The sequence below is a fragment of the Corythoichthys intestinalis genome, chromosome 11 (assembly GCF_030265065.1).
Source record: "Corythoichthys intestinalis isolate RoL2023-P3 chromosome 11, ASM3026506v1, whole genome shotgun sequence".
NCBI lineage: Eukaryota > Metazoa > Chordata > Actinopteri > Syngnathiformes > Syngnathidae > Corythoichthys > Corythoichthys intestinalis.
In genome coordinates, this window is record NC_080405.1 from 14,764,174 (window position 1) to 14,777,071 (window position 12,898).

The 12,898-nt window shown below is 39.8% G+C and overlaps 1 protein-coding gene across 5 annotated transcripts in view; it reads left to right on the forward strand.

Moving 5' to 3' along the window:
- The window catches only part of elf1 (E74-like ETS transcription factor 1), a 119,028-nt gene that overhangs the window by 79,102 nt on the left and 27,028 nt on the right, over positions 1 to 12,898 (forward strand). For 4 of the 5 annotated variants that reach the window (XM_057849418.1, XM_057849415.1, XM_057849417.1 and 1 more), the window contains one exon: positions 7,476 to 7,732. In XM_057849418.1, coding sequence (XP_057705401.1) covers positions 7,661 to 7,732 — 72 coding nt within the window. In that variant the 5' untranslated portion in view covers positions 7,476 to 7,660. Of the gene's footprint in view, positions 1 to 6,965; positions 7,345 to 7,475; positions 7,733 to 12,898 lie in introns of those variants that run through there. The other variant, XM_057849419.1, reaches the window with a different exon arrangement.

The following is a 12,898-nucleotide window of genomic DNA, read 5'->3' on the forward strand; positions in this document are numbered from 1 at the left end:
AAACCAGGACATCAATGCTGGTTTTCCAAATTATGCCTGGAAAAGACCAGCTGGACAACAGAATTTTCTTTAAAAAAAGGCAAAAATGGCATTTCCACATTTGATTTCACCACATTTTGTTTAAAATTGTCAAATTAAAAGAATCCTTTGCCAAACAAATCACGCAAGTGTCACAAATTGGGATGTCCTGATCGCATATTTTTGTACCCAAGTCCGAGTCAGTCACCTACAGTATTTTGAGAATCTGCCGATACCAAGTCTTGATCTGATACCGAAAAAAGTTTTTGTTTTTGAAATAAATGTTTGAAACATGTTACTGTCCCACCGTGCCGCCTTCATAAAATGCTTCTCTTTATTAAATGCTTCAATAAGTGAGTCCACTCAAATTCACTCACGGTATGACGCTAACGCTGCTGAGAACAGCCTCTCACTTGCACAATGATTTGCCCTGGCACACTACTGCTACTGTATAACAAGCTAAATGATGATTGACACATCTGTGTCTTTGATCATAGAGCTACAGAGCCTTCATTCGCCAGATCAAAGTTACAAACCTGTCAATCACTCATAACTTTAACTAACAAACTCGAGCTGCCTGCTGACAAAGGCATGTCTACACCTAGCAGGGTTTTATTTTTTTATTTTTTTTAAAAACCGGCACGTCTACACCTAGCAGGGTTTTTTTTTTTTTTTTTTTAAAGTACCGTAAGAACCGTAATTTTCGAACTATGAGGCGCACCTGATTATAAACCACCACCCAACAAATTTGACATGAAAACAGCATTTGTTCATAGATAAGCCGCTCTGGACTAGAAGCCGCAGCTGTCCTCACAGTATTATAAGTGTCTGTCATAAAACCAAATTAACAACCATAAAGCTTTGAACCAATTGGCTGCAAGACTTCATTGCTTCAAGAAACTTCATTTGGCCATAACCGCTCCCTTGGGGGAGACAGTCAACCTCTGCTGCCACCTGCTGTCAATACTCTTGTTATCCAACATGCCTCCTAGCATGCAGGGCAGCACTACAGATGTAAATAACAATCAAAATTCATATTCTGTGCTAATTATTTTGTCAGTTACTGTTCCAGTTGTCTCATTATGTGCTAGTTATGGGAACACTTTATTTGACTGTGACGCCAAAAGACGGTCATTACACAATCATAATTATGACATGAAACTATCATGAGCATTAATGAATGCTTATAACAGATGTCATTTAGTGGTATCCGGCAAACTATCTTACTTTTGAATGGATGTAAAAGATCCGAGATGAACGTAAATGGAGTAAGTGACATAATTTGCCAGATGACACTTAATGACATCTGTCATCAGCAATCAGTAATGCCCATGATAGTGTCATGTCAAAATTCTGACGGTCTTATGACAGTCTTATGACGCCGCTGTAAAATAAAGTGTTACCGATTAACCCAAATAAATAAAAAAAAATAAGCCGCACTGGACTATAAACTGCGGGATTCAAAATGAAGGAAAAAAGTAGCGGCTTATAGTCTGAAAATTACGGTACATTTATAACAATGCACGAAAAATAATTTTCCGTAATCCCGTCCTTTGCATGTGCTCCTCAATATGGAGTACCGGTAATACAAGACGAGCACCTGTCTAATAATTAGATTTAAACCCAATGCAAAGGTATCCATGTTGACTCCAAATGTAAACATTGGTCTCATTTGTCTCAGACAGTGACGTTTCCACAGTTAAATCTTCGTGTTATCAGTGTCCATATGATGGCGCTAAAAACGCAGAAATCACACATTTTCACTTTGGTCCGAGTTTTTAAGAACCCTCATTTTCAATGCCCTAAATGTGCGTTTGCATGTGGATGATAGGCCAAACCGTAGAAAAAGTTATTTTTGCGAACTACCTTGCTACGTTTCGACGTGGCCCAAGAAAAGCAGCAGGAGAGAGAGTGAGAGCCTGTAGGAGCGTTAGGCAGAAATTCTGTGTATATATATATATATATATATATATAAGGGCTGTCAAAATTATCGCGTTAACGCGCGGTAATTAATTTTTTAAATTAATCACGTTAAAATATTTGACGCAATTAACGCACATGTCCTGCTCAGACAGTATTCTGCCTTTTGGTAAGTTTTACAGCAAGGTTTTTTGTGCTGTCTAACAGCGAACTCTTGTGGTCGCTTTGCAACATGGTTTATTGCTTTCTTGCTAGTTCAATATGGCTGCACGACGGCTCGGGCTGACGCCTACGTTGTAATGTTGTGCTTATATGATCCTTGGACAAGATTTGTCCGTAAGTGTGGTTGTTGTAAAGAATGTACATATTATGTTAGTAAGCGAAATGTTATATTTTTTGTATGAGACGCTTTTTGTTTATGTTTAGTGAACCTGTATAGCGTGCTAAGCTACCGTTGTTGCTAATGCAATGCTTGTGTACTTTTTTTTTGTAGTTTCACTACGGTCTAGAGGACAATGGTTTGAGGCCATTTTATTAATAAATCAGATGAAAAAGGAAGAAGTCTCATTATTAAGACGTCGTTCACTAGCTGTCTAGCTTTGGAAAAAGTATTTGAATGTATATATCCATCTTGTGTCTTATCTTTCCATTCCAACAAATTATTTTACAGAATATATATATAATCTACAGAAAAATATGGCATATTTTATAGATGGTTTGAATTGCGATTAATTGGGATTAATTACGATTAATTAATTTTTAAGCTGTAATTAACTCGATTAAAACATTTAATCGTTTGACAGCCCTAGTTTTAGTACAAAATTACTATAACTTGTAACAATAACATTTATCTTTTATGAACTACAAGTCTTACTATCCGTGGATCACTTAAACAGAAAGAATGTTAATAATGCCATTTGTGGATTTATTGTTATAATAAACAAATACAGCACTTATGTACAGTATGTTGTATGTATATATCCGTCTTGTGTCTTGTCTTTCCATTCCAACAATAATTTACAGAAAATTATGGCATACTTTAGAGATGGTTTGAATTGCGATTAATTGCGATTAATTACGATTAATTAATTTTTAAGCTGTAATTAACTCGATTAAAAATTTTAATCGTTTGACAGCCCTAATATATATTTTACTGTATATATATATATTATTTTGAAAACCCTTTTCACCCGATTCCCATCCTGTGAAAAATGACGTGATCGGCCCGATTTCCGATCACGTGATCGGCTCGGGACAAGGCTAGTCATAAATGTTGACTTTATTGTTGAGTTTATTGAGTTAATTTACCTTCTTTCACTCATTGAACAAAACCTCAAGTAAGCACACTAGATCTAGTTAGGGAACAGCTTCAGATGACATGCATATTTGTTAGTGTAGACAAAAGGAGGTCTTCTCTTTATCTCTGTAACTCTTCGATCCCTCCTCACTCCCAAACACACTTTACAACTCTGTTTGCATGCTTTTCCATGCCTGTAGACCTTTCCAGTCCGTCACCCTCCTTTTGTGACTCCACCTTGGACCTGCAACGTTCACAAAGACAGTTCAAAGCAAATATTCTCTGCCCCGCAGCAGTGGGAAAAGCATGGTTTGTGTGTGCGCGTGTATATGTGAGACAGACCTGCCTTTGGTCCCTGTGACGGATGTTTGTGTGCGTGGGCGTGTGTGTGTGGCCTTTGGCACTATTAATTCTTCAACCCACTCATGCCACTCCTGTCCTCCTGCACTGAAACCTGCCTGTGTGTATCAACCCCCCTACAACCACTCCAGTAGCAGCCCGAGGGTATCCAGTGTAGCATCACAGCTTGTCTGCGTGTGCTGGAGGCTTCATTCAAGCCTGATGTGGCTCATGAAATGAAACATGCTGCCAGTGAGCGAGTTTCACTGTGAATTGTTAAATGATTATGAAGGTCTCATTAGGGTCAATTTACTAATTCGTTGCCATTGACAGTGATAGATGTCTAATCTATTTTAACTGGATGGGCTGACATTGATCATTAACTGCCAGCACACAGATTCTGACACTAATTTTGCACATTTAAGTCAAACTCAATAAATTCAATCCCAATTTTAAATTATATCGTTACTGTGAGGTGAAATCCATGCACGTCCAAAACAAAGCCAGTCCTTGCGTGTTTCAAAATAAAGCTCGAAAACGTCTGCTGTAATGGACATTGGCCACTGGGCCTGCCTCCTCTGGTTTCAGAAAGCATCAGTTTACATTGAAACTCCCATTATTAACTGCCCGATATCACCATCAAAATTAACTTCTTTAAAGCCTTGGTTCAAGCTTTAAATTTGGACTGAATGGTGACATAAATACTTCATGACAACTGACCGGGGGTGAATTTCTTTCTTTCAACAATTGTTGAGTTGTATTCTACCTCTAAGAATAATTAATGAGGGCGGCAAGACCATTTTGCATTTATGAGATCTTTCTGTATCTTACCACAGTTGGCGTTTACAGTTGATATATACTAGTACATACTGTCCTTGTATCTCATTTAGAGCACGTCATAGGTATCCGTGGTAACGCTGTACAATGGTTTAGGACAGCCATGTCCGAAGTCCGGCCCGGGGGCCAAATGTGGCCCGTGGTCAAATGTCATCCGGCCCTCAGCCTCTTTCATAAAATCACTAACATCTGGCCCGCACACAGACTTAATAAATTGGTCAGCAGTACTGCAACCAGCATATGAAGTAGCTTACACACGAAATGCTGCTCCTCATTTACCCACTAAAAGGCAGCAGCACTTTAACCCTTTCTTGCCAAATGTATCACATTTGATACACCTCAAATTTCATGATTTTCAGACTAATTTAGAATTTTGGAAAAAACAAAATGATGGATGCAAGTCAACACATGCATCTGTAGGTTAAGAAAAAACATGATTTAGCATGGGTTATAGATATTAGAGCACTTATTACACATATTCATTTTGACTTTTCTTTTAACAAATTTGAAAAAAAGGTTTTATTAGGACCTTATTTTTCAAATTTTGGGATTCTCTGATAATTGTTTCATGTTGCATGTATTTAAGGGCTAAGCAACATTACTCCGTGTGACCCTCTACTTCCAATTTTCTAAAATGGCGACAATCAACAAAAAAAAGTTGACTGTGACGGCCGACGCTTCAAGGATAGGTGGAAATTGGACTATTTCTTCACTAAAATACGCAACAACTGTGTCTTGCCTCATTTGCAAAGAGAGAGTCGCTGTTTTTAAAGATTTCAATGTGAGGCGATATTACCGAACAAGACACGCTGACATGTACGACAAGATTACAGCGAAGATACGCAGCGAGAAATTGAAGCAACTTGAAGCTAGTTTAATTTCACAGCAGTAGTATTTCGCAAAAGCCCGAGAGTCGAAAGAGAACGCCGCAAAGGCTAGTTGCGAGATTGTTGAAATTATTCATTAAAAAAAATAATAAAGCAAATGTGACACACTGAATGGCTTGCTAAATGTTGCCTAAATATATTGTTCTACGTAAAGGACGTCAGCCAAGGTCGGCCCCCCACATTTTTACCACCCCAAATCTGCCCCCCCACATTTTTACCACCCCAAATCTGGCCCCCTTTGCAAAAAGTTTGGACACCCCTGGTTTAGGCCATACCTGGAACATAGCATCTTCTTGGTAATCATTGGAGAATTTTCCTCCTCACAAATTCCTCTGTCTTGCGGGGTGCTACAAGGCTCTATTTTAGGGCCTGTTCTGTTTGCACTTTATCTGCTACCTTTAGGATCAGTTATATAAAAAATATAATACCCCTTATCATTTTTATGCTGATGACCTGCAGCTGTATTTGTCCATGAGACCCAACGAATAAATTGCTCTCACTAAATTGACGGAGTCCATTTCCGAAGTAAAGCAGTGGCTAGCACAAAACTTATTACATCATAACGAGAGCAAAACATGAATATATTACTTTTGGCACACCGTCCATGATGAATGCCCTTGAGCCTAACTAGGCATTGTCCTAGCTCCCTTTTTTAAGACACACGTTAAAAATCTCGGAGTGATATTCGATAGAAGGCTCAACTTTGAAAAACAGATTAGTTCTGTTGTAAGAGCAAGTTTTTTCCAGCTCTGTCTCTTGGCCAAGGTGAAGCCTTTCCTTAGTCGCCACGACCTTGAAAAAGCAATTCATGCCTTTATCAGCTCAACACTTGACTACTGCAATGCACTTTATGCTGTTCTTCCAAAGTCCTCTATCGTTTGCACGTCGTTCAAAATGCTGCTGCTCGATTTTTAACCGGTGGCTTCCAGTAAATTTTAGAATTGATCTCAAACTTACTGTTTGATTTTAATTCTATTAATGCCCTGGCTCCTTCTTATTTGTCAGATATTTTAACCCTCTGTAAATCTGGCAGGGCTTTTCGTTCTACCGGCCAACTTCTTTTGCAAGTTCCAAGGTCGAGACTTAAACAGTGAGATGATTGGGGTCAGTCACCAGATTGACCTTTTGCAGTTGCTGCCCCCAGATTGTGGAACAGCCTGCTCCTGAAATCCGCACCATTAAGAATCTAGCCGTTTTTAAATCACAGTTAAAGACCCACTTTTTTTAGACTCGCCTTTTATCCAGACTAGTGTAGCCTGATTTTATTTCTAAAGAGTTTTAATGCTTTGGATTTCATCTGTTTTATTGTTTTATTTGTTGTTTTGACTCTTATCGCTATGTGTTGTTTTTGTTTTCGTTTTTTCTCGCTCTCAATGTCATTGTATAAAACTTTCCTGCCTTTTATTTATTGTGAACTATATCGTTGTTGTAAAGCACTTTGTGGAGCTTTCGGGTTTTTGTAAAGGTCTATAGAAATAAATTCGATTGATTGATTGACATTCCAAAGTGACTTTTTTTTTTATTGAAATTTAGAAAAAACATAAAATGCATCTTGGTGTTCCCAAACCTTATTTCTTTCAAGTTGACCTTAATTGTTATCATTTACAATTGCACACTATGATTAAACAGAAATGCCTCCCAAGTTGCACGAGTAAAGACTACCAGCACTAATTATCCACATCAAAGTCCCTGCATCAAAAAAATAAAAATAAAAAAAGATTGACTGTACAGAATGCCTTTAGTGCTTCATGAAAAGAAATAACTGTCATCTTTAAAACTCTTTTTCAAAGGCCTTAGAACCTATGAATGATGCAACAAATAAAACAATAGAATGACTTTAAGCACACGAATATGTGGAAATCAGACTACAGATTTACCTCCATGGCTGACATGCTTTCTTCAGGAATATAGCTTTATTTATTTATTTATTTAAAATTTATTTGTAAGACTACTTAAATGACCTCAACATTTTCACGTGATTGTCTAAAAAAATCTAGATACATTATCAACGAGATTCTGCACGACTCCGCCAGAACGACAACAGAGGTGGAGATTTACAGCATCAGTTTTGTTTGAAATTGTTTGGGTGTGATTTTAATGCTGACTCACTTTCACACTGAAATTGTAGTTTCTAAACAAATCCCATGATCTCATTCTGTCTTTTCTTCTTTTTTCAGGTATAGATGCTCCACTTGGATCCCGAGCGGGACCAGGCTGCTTCCAGCAGGTCCAGGCTGATCCTCTGAATCTCTGCTCAGGGGTCCTAAAAAGACTAAGAGGCCACTTTCTGCCCTGATCGTCCACTTCAGAGCTCTGTAGGGGGCGCTGTCCGTGTGGAGAAGGAGCCAGTGTGGTCACCACCATGACCACCGCAGCGCAGCCCAATGAACTAGTGTTTGAATTTGCCAGTAACGGGATGGATGAAATCAACCAGGTACATTTCTTTAAATATTTGGTACATTTACGATTTATTTTGTGAAATGTTTGATAAAAGTGATTCATTAAATTGTTGCGGTTTGATGATTCTAATGTCCAGGAAAGTTGCTCTGGTTTTGATAGTGAGGCAGTCAGGCAGGATGACACGACAGAAAAATGATCTTTAATGAGCGGTGGCATACAGGCCTTGCAGTAACCCATTTAATTTTGACAAAGATCCAGATAAAGGCACACTACAAGTAATTTCACTTTTGGCCTTGACATGCCACTCAACCATTTGAAAGACAATAGGCGTGTTCAAGATTGTTCGCGTTATTCTTTATTTTGGCCTGTTTGTGACTTAGAGCAGTGGTCCTCAACCTTTTTGCATCACGGACCGGTGCGATGTGGGCCTCTTTTTAATGGACCGGCAATGTATGGCAGAATATTACTGTAAATATAAAATAACACGACGTGGCTAAAAATGAACGTTAAGTCCAGTAAAAATGAAACTAACCAGACGCTGAATAAACCTTTTTTTTTTAACAGCGCCCTCTCCTAAAACTTGACGGCAAATATCCTTGGTCGCAGGCATGATAAGTTCTCTAATCGTTAAAGGTTTGTTGGCTTTAACATTATGGTTCGCCAGGAGCAGTGTTGTTTTTGGCAGCCCTATTAATTTTCGTCTTACTCTTAGTCTTTTGGACGATAATACCTATTAGTCTTAGTCATATTTTAGTCATCTCAAAATGTGTTTGTCTCTGTCTAGTTTTTGTTGACGAAAACTCAAGACTAATTTCGCCTAGCTTTATAACATTTCACCCAAAAACAAACAAATAAATAAATAAATAAATAAATAAAGGTGTCCAACTATTTGTAATGAACAATGACAGACGAGCACATATTGTATCCACTAGGACAACGCACATTTGGTGATAATACACACTCAGCAGGAAAACAGTACATTATTTTCAATGACTTTTACCGTCCTGGACGCCATGAACTGTATGTAAAAAAGTAGTCCGAGAGTTTAAGAGGATGCTCGCAGCCTAATGCTAACGTGAATGCTACGCTAACGCTACCGGTTACATTTAGTGTGTGATGATCACTCAGCACAGACGTTTAAAGGCGAAAGCAACATTGCTTAATCTCTCTGGCCAAGATAAGAAAACAAATCCTACTGTGCGTGCAATCCTTGAGACTGGAGGACACTGCACTGGTAGGGGGCGTGCGTCGCAGCACATCGTAAGAGTGACACAAGCAGACACTGCTACGCTGCAAGCTAACCACACATAAAATGTGACAGAAACCGTTGCGCATTTTCGTCCCGTGTTTGTCTCGTCAGACGAAAACTGGCATTAGTTTCAATGTAGTAGTCTCCCAAAAGACGTCTCGTCATCGTCATGAAAAAGTGTTCGTTCACGAAATATTTTCGTTACCGTCATCGTTGACAAAAACAACACTGGCCACGGGGTAAGAGGCTCTCAGTGCATTCACATTTGTTGATGTGGTGGCCCTCACTAATTGTTTCTGTGCTTCGTACTCGCGCTTTTTTGTTTAAAAAATTCCAAAGGCTTATCCATTATTCCAGGGTGCTTAGTCTCTATGTGTCGAAGCAGCTTGATTGCTTCATTGCATCGTTTGCTAACTTTTAGCCTCATATTATGCAGAGTGGACTTGGCATAGGCTCCTCTTCTGACTCGTCAGGTGGCCTTTTCTAAATAAAAAGCTGTCCAAAGACCTCTGTTTTTCAGTCATCTTTGCTAGCGTGTGGGCTTATTATTTCCACGAACAAATCAGATGCTCCTACGTCATTCGTCATTATCGTGGACAAGTACACATAGATATTAAAAAATATATTCAAGCTCCAATTGATGACGACCTCCTACCCAGTTTTATTATTTTATCTATTGACTAATCTGAGCAAAACGCCTGGAAGTAGCCTATCCGTCATTGCTGAAGTGTGCCGCCCGCAGCACACAGCCAGCAGCAGGCAGCTAACGTTCCTGTTTACATTGACTGACGCTGGGCTGCTACTGAGGTGTGTAAACACCCCAGTAATGGCGGCCACAATTAGAGAGTTACGTCCACATATCTTTAGTCAATAGAGTAGGCAGGCAGATTGGTGTGTCAAGAGGCACAGGCCAGAATGCGGTCATTAATAAATTATTATTCTATGTGGCCCGGTAGCATACGCGCCTCGGACCGGTACCGACCCCCATCCCTGTAGTTGGGGACCAGAGACTTAGAATGCTTGAGAGAATCAAATGTCACAGGGCATACATTCTAGTCTATAATTGCCACCATTTTCAAATTCTTTTTTAAAGTATGTCTATCACGCAGACGCCCAGACTCTTGAGTCTGCACTTTTGAGGTGACGTGGAGGCCAGTGTTTGCACTGACATGCTGCTTGTTGATATATGTGAGACTTGTCCCGGCAGGGTAGGCACAACTTAAAACAGCATGGCCACTGGGAGGCTGTCAGATGGTCTCGAGGAGGGGGAGGCAGTGACATGGAAAGTCTGACAGACCTGCTGAGGGGTTAGAGTGCATGGGAGGGAAAGCAGGGAGTCAGAAGGCGTGGAGCCTCAATATGTTTACGGCACAAAGGTTACTTGTGCTTCTGGATGTAGTATGTATCTTTTCGTTGGCCCGCTCATGTCACCAGTTGTTTGGTCGTCGCAACGCACACGCCCATATCCAGTGGAGCCGGCTCCAGTGTTCTGTTGTGTGCTGCTTACTGCATCATGTGCATGGATCCAGAATGACGGGTTGTTGCTGGATCCCCATTGGGCATTTAATCAGGCCTAACCTGACCGACCGGTTCTGAGTGGATGGGACGATTCCACTGAAAGGTCCCGCATTGTTCCCCTGGCTTTGTTTCTAGCTGCACCCACCCTGTTGAACAAACTTCATCCACCCTCTCAGGCCACGTAATAGCAATTCTCCTCAGTATTTCCACGTACACTACATAGACAATTATTCATACATGAGGGAAATCAGAGCACTGTTTCTTTAAACGATTAACTGCTGTTTTTGGTCAATCAGAAACTCCCTAAAGTGAATCCATGGCATTACCCTGTTGTGGCGCGTCATGCTTACACAGTATGCTTGAGAATACTTGCTACACTGCTATTATTTATTGGTATTAACTTTTTTCAGGTTTTCGGTAAATTAGTATTTTGACAGCTGACCGTATAAACAAATGATAATGAATGCAAGTCATTATTACGCTCAATTAAGTTGTTTTTTGGTGAGAGCCCTGGCTTGTTTCATGTTAAAGAGCTGGTTCTATTTCAGGGTAATTGGAAACAATGACAGCTTAAATGCATTACGAATGTCCAGCCTGCCCTGTAATTTTGTTTTGGTCTCCATCATTCCCGAAAATTGCAAATTGCAAAGGTAGGTTGTTGTAAATCGACGTAAAATAGTCACTGTTTCATTGCCTCATTTGTAGAACGGTCGCCTAAGTTAGGGTTAGTGTTACAGACAGCAGGCTTGGTGCATTAAAATCGCTTCTAATGAATGGTGATTTGGCCTTTTCGAAGACACTCCACATAGCCACATATGATCTTTCATCAATCGTTTCATGTGACAGAGCTTCTTTCAAAGTGATTTATGATGAAGATGATTTACGATAAAACAATTTTATTTCGTGTCTTTGTACAGCGTTGTACAAAATGTCTGAGGGAGAGTTACCGGTTATGGTTGTCCAGGACACCTGAACCATGTCACACTCTGATCTGGTACTAACATTTGTCCTTCATACTGAAGATGAAATTGACAAAATATTTGAAACCACTCTCAGCGTGAGATAGTGTCATTGCATTATGCATTAGGCAATTTAGGGCACTCCTTCTGGATCTGGATTGTGAAGGGGGTTAATGGGTAAAGTTTTCACAGGAAAACATGGGGAAATGCCAAGCAGAATGCAATAATCACACATCAATAAAGAGGAAATAACTGTTCTAGCTTTTCATTTCAACTCAAGCCTCCTCAGTAGAGCTGTAGCATTTGCACTTTTGACATGCGATTGTGAACTAATACAATGATTGATCGGTGACTGATTGTCCAATTTCTCTTTATTGATGTGATCATTTTATTGTTTTACCTCAAATTATGCATCTTCATTCATTTCCAACACCTACTCCAGTGACCCAGTAAGAGGCAGAACAATCACATACTCTTGTCACTGCTACCACAGATTATTTGTTTACTATGTAACACTTGTTGGTGTTCTGTGAGACTTTTCCCTATTTTAATTGTTTTCTTGGCTCACTAGAGGTTGGGAAACACTCAGCTTGTGTATCAGCACAACATGTGCAAAGACAACAACCTATCTCATCATAGTGTGCTGCATTAGTTTGGTAAGGAGGAGTTTCTGTTTGGGGAGTTCAGTCGACCTATAGTCAAAATCTCTGCACACACATAACCCCTTCACACACACACACAAATACACTTGACTTTCTCAAGGACACTGTCAGGCGCGCTTGTTAGCTGCACCGTTTCGCTACATCCAACAGTATCAGATACGAGCTAATGGGAAACATTGCTATTTTCTATTTTTATAGTCAAAGCAAACATTCCTCCTTGCACATTACACAATGTGTGCTTGTTGTCATTCATCTTGCTGTGAAATTCACAAATGTAGCCAGTGTGTGAACTCGGAGCTTCTTTTGCCTAACAATTGCATCGAATAACCAGCTGCTCTTTTAGCAGGCCTGGTTAAAGTGTAGCCAAAATGGGCTGATCAGCCTCCTCCCCCATTAGGCCTGAACACCTGGTATGCCCCAGAGGTTCAAACCAACAATGGACACTTGTGTAACAGCACAGATAAGCCTTTATTCATCCTCCTCCTCCTGCTCTCTGTCCGTCCTTTCCTACTTTTAATCAAGGAATTGATTGTTAATGTGGAATCCAAAATTTACATGCGGCAAATTCTGCTAGTGTGCTAATAAATCACTGAATTATACACAAATGCACACAAATCATAACACAGATGTATATTTTCCTACGTCTGACTGGAAGGAAATGAATAGGATGGCTTTTTGGATATTTTGAGGGTATTTGTCATTATCTGCTTTGTGCAATATGATGATTCTCAGAGGTGAGGCAGTTTTTGAACTGTGGTGCAACACCCTTGGTATTCTTGCTATGTACTCTGCTGCCATCTACTGTTTTTAAT